The sequence below is a fragment of the Lolium perenne genome, chromosome 7 (genome assembly GCF_019359855.2).
Source record: "Lolium perenne isolate Kyuss_39 chromosome 7, Kyuss_2.0, whole genome shotgun sequence".
Lineage (NCBI taxonomy): Eukaryota > Viridiplantae > Streptophyta > Magnoliopsida > Poales > Poaceae > Lolium > Lolium perenne.
The window spans coordinates 248,889,499-248,895,250 of NC_067250.2; the positions used below are offsets into that span (position 1 = coordinate 248,889,499).

Sequence of the window (5,752 nt, forward strand, 5' to 3'; positions counted from 1 at the left end):
GTACCTAAACATATCACACCATATATATCTTATTCAGTGTACCTAAATATACGTCAACCAAAAAATCTTCATACTTGTACATAAATGGATTAAAATGGATAGAAATACTTAGGTGTGCATGAATGCATCATAGCCGATAGAACTGCATTTCATGTGGAGCTTAATTATTGCCTAATGAAGATAAACGCCGTGATTGATATTACGTGACAAGCAATATTTCACTTACCTTAATATTTGTGGTGATCTGTTATATTCGCTGGGATTTTAATACTTATTTCTCAGACATTTTCAACACAATATAGATGGTGCCCTCCCATTTGCGAGGGCCACTATGCTAGTTAAATAAACAATACAAATGGTATTTAGGACGGTGGTTTTGAATAATCAAAATGATATTGTTATTAGATTGGGAACATGGATGTTAAGCCTACGTGTGCTCGAGCAAATCAGAGCAGCAGATATGTCAACCTCTTGAATAACCACCATAATTTTTGCATAATAGAATCCCCAAACTGAAAATAGGTAATACTCCCCATCATGCACCAAAGAAAAACGAATGCATGGATTTATATCAGAGTCAACTTTAGGACAACGGCTATAAATTTAAAAAGACAACAAAAGTATATGAAACACGAAATACACATATTCTGTATTTGCTTGTGGGTGCTTTTATTTCCTGAGTTCATTTCCTGAAGTTGGAAGCATACATTATGGTGTAAAGTATACTAACCAAGATTCATGAGATCGGAGTAGTGAACCATATAATAAATTCTGATCAGATGACATATTTCATTAATTTGGTAAACATGAAAATTAACCATGAAATATCAAACATGATAGGACCCTAGCCTGCGCAATGCAACTGCACAGGCTCACTCTCACATCACTAAGGATAACAATTATACCCATAACATCCATGGTTGTTAATTTTTTCTCTATTTTGTTCTTATGATTCCAGACACATATCATACCTTTGTTGGATAATAGTATACCGGCCGATGATGTCCTGAAAATGAAGAATACATAATGGCTTAGGTACAATATAAATTGGATCGCGGACGGCAGGTGATAACTAACCAAAGAGATATCATTATTAGATTGTAAGCATGGAATGTCAAGGCTTACGTGCCTTCAAACAAATCAGAGCTTGATATATGTCAACCGCCTGAATAACCTCCACCGATTAGTAGTGGTCATTTAAACAATTCGATAGTTTAAACAATCCGATTAGTAGCGGTTGACATATGGAACCACATATTGAACACTGGTAATGCTACCCATTCACTCACCAAAGAAGAAGTAATTGAAGTTTTATTCAAGTCAATTCTCGTGCGGCATTTTATTAATTCGAGAAGATTGAAATGTTCGTGCAAACACAGTCGAAGAAAGAAAAAGCTCTGCTACTCTCTCTTGCATTGCACTCGGTCCTAAGTGTGGCATGAATGGGTTCCAAGGAGGTGTGCCCTGAATCCGGACAAGATGACTGCAATGCTAAATAATTTATGAAGGGGTCACCGTTAATCAAAAAGATCCCTTAATTAAATAAAGGTCAAATCGAGCGCCATGGAATCTTGTCAATGCTTACATTTCCGATGTCGTTTAACTATGTTAAGAAATAAACTCTTGTGTCCTACATTGCAGTATTGCACTAGGTCAAAAGCGTGCCCTGAACCCAGACAAGATGACTTAAACTTGTGAATAGGTCACTGTTAATAAATACTAGAATCTTAAATCAAATTATGCCATGGAATATTGTCAATGCTTATATTAGTCTTCTTTACATTGTTTATCTCCAAAAGCTTAATATAGTACTAGTAGTTGGAGTAGTAGATGCTAGGAACTTTGGAATCCACAACCTTCAGGGTATCAGTCATTGAACCACGTCGTCGTTGGCACACTTGTCTGTGCATATGCAGGGTCGTCCTAGCTTCAAATGCAGAGTCTACCATCACCATGCAACGGCCAACGGAATACAGTAACCCGCCTGAAACCCGAATTCGGCCGAAGGCAAAAACACCAGCATTATAAACGGCCTGAAATCACAGTATCACACGCATGCATAAGTAGCCATGTGTGCTCAAGTGTACCAAGTGTGGCACGCAAACGCAACCCTAATCTCAGCTCTGGATACTAAAACATTGCCACTACATAATTTACAGAACTTTTCGTCAGTAATCGTAGTGCCGTTGGTATCAATGTATCATGGGTTGATCATTCAGGAAATATACATACAGGAAATATCTAACTATCAGGTGTTGCTCCACTTGTAGCGGCGGAAGAGGTCCTCGGTCTGGGCGTTCTTGAAGGCGCTGCAGCCGATGATGTAGACGATGATGAGCGCAACGGTGGCGGCGACGAGCGCCACGTTGGCCCTGCGCCACTGGTCGCGCAGGATGCCCAGCATCCCGGCCTTGCAGGAGCTGCACCCGTAGCAGAGCTGGCGGGGGTCGTTGCTCCACGCGCCGCAGTCCGCGTCGGCGGCTGGGTTCGCCGGGCTCGTCCACACCGTCGGGCTCACGTACGCGTACCCGCACGCCGTCGGCGGCTTGCAGCACCCGGACTGCACGCACAAGCACAAACAGAGTTTCTTCAGGACTTCAAGTTATGTGGACATGGCAATGCAATGCGACAATTCAGTTACAAATTACATTGTGAGACCACAATGTGGCCGTGTCTAACTGTTAGTGCGCTGCTCTTAGCACTAAACCAATTTTCTTGCCTGAAGATATATAAAGTGTTATACATAATGCATCGCGACACAAGAACACCCAAGAAAATGTGTAGTCCAAATCAAGCGGTTACGCAAAGAGACAAAAATGTGGGGAGGTGAGCTGCTTTAGCAAGGACAGTGAGCCATGTTCATGCTTCGGCTGCATTATGTACACATGAAGCTTCTCTCGTCCCTATACAACCTCGAAATTGCTCATATATGATGCTAAACTAAACCAGGATTCAGGAATAGTACATGCTTCCATGTGCTGGCCCACATTTCCATGTCGACCTCTTCTCACACGTTCAGACCACACCTATCAAGAATAAGATGAGCCCATCTCGCCTTCCAATTACAGTTCTTGCTCCCACAAGCTTAGTACTCACATGGCCACATGGATATGACACACTTGCGCTTGCACGCTTAGCCCACAAATCATCAGCATATCTGTCATTGATTCGTCCTTACACAGTTTGCATAACTGAATGTCCCACCATGGATGCAGTCGATCAATAGATTTTAACCTTTTGGGGGATAATTTATCTCTGCTTTGGTCCATAGAGCCGACAAAGTTTGTTCGGTGATGATTTGATTCCTCTTGTCAATCAGTACTTAGCTACTTCTACTACCACTATAGATTAAACCTGCACACACCATCTAGTACTTCAGAGTTCAGATTAGTACTACCCTGCATACGTACATTTGTCATTGGTCACTGGCACTATCTAGCTTAACCACTATATGATCTACCTGCTGCAGCGCACAATTTATGAATTTGCCAATTAATACTACAATGCGGGTAATTAAGGAATGAATTGCAGCAGTTAACATCAATGAACATTTATCAGATTCAGTACCTGGAGCGGGGAGAGGTGGGACTGGTAGAACTGCTCGGGGGCGATGAAGAATGCGCTCTCCACGCCGAGCTTCCTGCAGGTGTCGGACGCGGCGAGGCAGGCCCTGATCCCCTCCCACCGGCGCGGGTCGGCGACGTACCCGCGCAGCCAGCCCGAGAACCCCTCGAGCCGGTACTCGCGGTAGGCGCGCCCGGGCACCTCGTACGCGCCGGAGCCGTGGGTGACGGCGAAGGCGAAGACGAGGAGCGTGATGAGCGCCGCCATGGCGAAGAGGTAGGCGGCCAGGAGGCCCTGGCGGTTCCAGTATGCGCCGACGAAGCCGGCCAGCGCGACGAGGAGGAGCAGCCCGCCCAGGATGGCCACGGGCCACCGCGCCAGGCGCGCGCACTCGGCGCCCTGCTTGGACGCGAACCAGAGGCCCGTGGCGATGACGGGAATGGTGCAGAGGAGGGCCGTGAAGTTGAGGCACGCCGTGATGTTGTTGCTCACGCCCATGGCCGCGGCGGCGCGCGGGCGGGACGGTTTGGCCGGCGGCGTGGCGTGGACTGAGACGCTGAGTGAGAGCGAGCGTGTGAGTGAAGTGAAGTGAACGTCAGGTGTGAAATGAAGGCAGTCCCAGCACGCTCCGCGGTGAGGTCTGTGTAGTTTCTTGGATGATGCGGCCGATGAGATCGGGGACGTCGGCAGCTTCTTTGGACGCATGCGCTCGTGTCGTGGCGCCGCGCTGCAGTCGCCGGTGAGAGAAGGAAGATGCTCCGGCACGTCGACCCTATGTCATATTGTCAGCCGATTGACACCGTCGGCCGAGCTACTGCCAATCCCAAGGTGCCGACTTATCTGAATCGGGGATGAAAGATTGCAGCTGCATCCGGCGACGTACTCCCTTGGTGACCGACTTTCCATGTACGCTGACTTGACGTTCCGGCACTGGCTCCCCCACAGCTCACAATCTTGTGATCGTGTTCGTTAAACGTACTCTCTTCCTTCCATGAAATTTATCTTAGGTTTATCTATTTAACTTTGATAAATTGAAGATAACTTTTATGGGACGGAGAGAATAGATCTTTCGTTTTAACAGAAATCAACCCGCACTTGGTCTTAAATTTGTTGATCGGCAAAAAATTAAACCTTTGTATTTTACGGAAACTACCCAGCACTTACGTTGGATCTGTTGATTGCCAGCAAATTTGGCATATATAAACTTTTCTGTTTTCAGAAATGAAACCGCACTCTACTCAAGTGAGGTTTACTAATGAATGTTTAATTGAGGTCCAACACATTTATTTCAATCGAAATTGCAAAATTAAACACGCATACAATTTATATGAAACTGTATCGGTAACTTATTTATGGATGTTATCCAAATCGAAATCGAAGGCCCGTTGTCGATGGTAAGCCCGGTCAACAAGATTAATAGTTGATCTCTGTCATGAAGATGGGTCAACAGAAGAAGGCGGCGGCCACTTATGGAGCTTGCGGATGTGGTGTGTGCCAAGGGGCAGCTAGAACTATCTGTGTTGTCGTCTCACCTGTTGTGCGGTTTTCTAAGGCTTACGGTTTCAAATGCACCTTCAACTTCCATGCGTTAAATGAATCATGTTTTGTGTTTGTTGACTGATTTTGTTTGCTGTCCTAAAGACTCTAGAATAAAGTTCTCGTTAATTTATACCAAATATTTATTTTATTACTACAAAAAATTTCATTAAATGTATGCCGTTTCTATTGATACTTCTTGTGATATATTGTACAAAACAATATTTTCAGTTATAGATGACAATATTACCATTGTAACATGGTTATGTATATTTAAACTTTATTGCAGTTTAATATCTGTTACAATGAAATTTCTATCACTCTAGTAAACAAAATTGTTATTGCAATTTTCTTAGTCCTGCTTGCTTGAAAAAAAAAATTTAATTATAAAGTATTACACCATAGAAGATCTAACCAAACCAATAACATTAACCGTGTCTCGTAGTGTGTTATAATGTGTCATAATTTATTATTTTCCGCAATATTCATAAATATCTAAAGAACTTGGTAGAGTGTTTAGAGTGTATCAATCTAGCAAATTACGTGGCTAAGATTCTTAACATGAAGAAAACTATCGTGGCATGCCTTAACTATGTACCTTTATAAACCTACCACCAGCTGGTCTCTCTTTATCTTGATCAAAACCAACCAA

The 5,752-nt window shown here is 43.8% G+C and overlaps 1 protein-coding gene across 1 annotated transcript; it reads right to left on the minus strand.

Annotated features, from left to right (window-relative positions):
* Positions 1–2,010: 2,010 nt before the first annotated feature.
* On the minus strand, positions 2,011–4,200 carry LOC127313258 (tetraspanin-2). The gene is made up of 2 exons (XM_051343810.2): positions 3,568–4,200; positions 2,011–2,560 (listed from the first exon to the last, which is right to left on the minus strand). The coding sequence occupies exons 1-2, from the start codon at positions 4,060–4,062 to the stop codon at positions 2,249–2,251; spliced, it is 807 nt and encodes a 268-aa protein (XP_051199770.2). The 5' UTR covers positions 4,063–4,200; the 3' UTR covers positions 2,011–2,248.
* Positions 4,201–5,752: the final 1,552 nt, after the last annotated feature.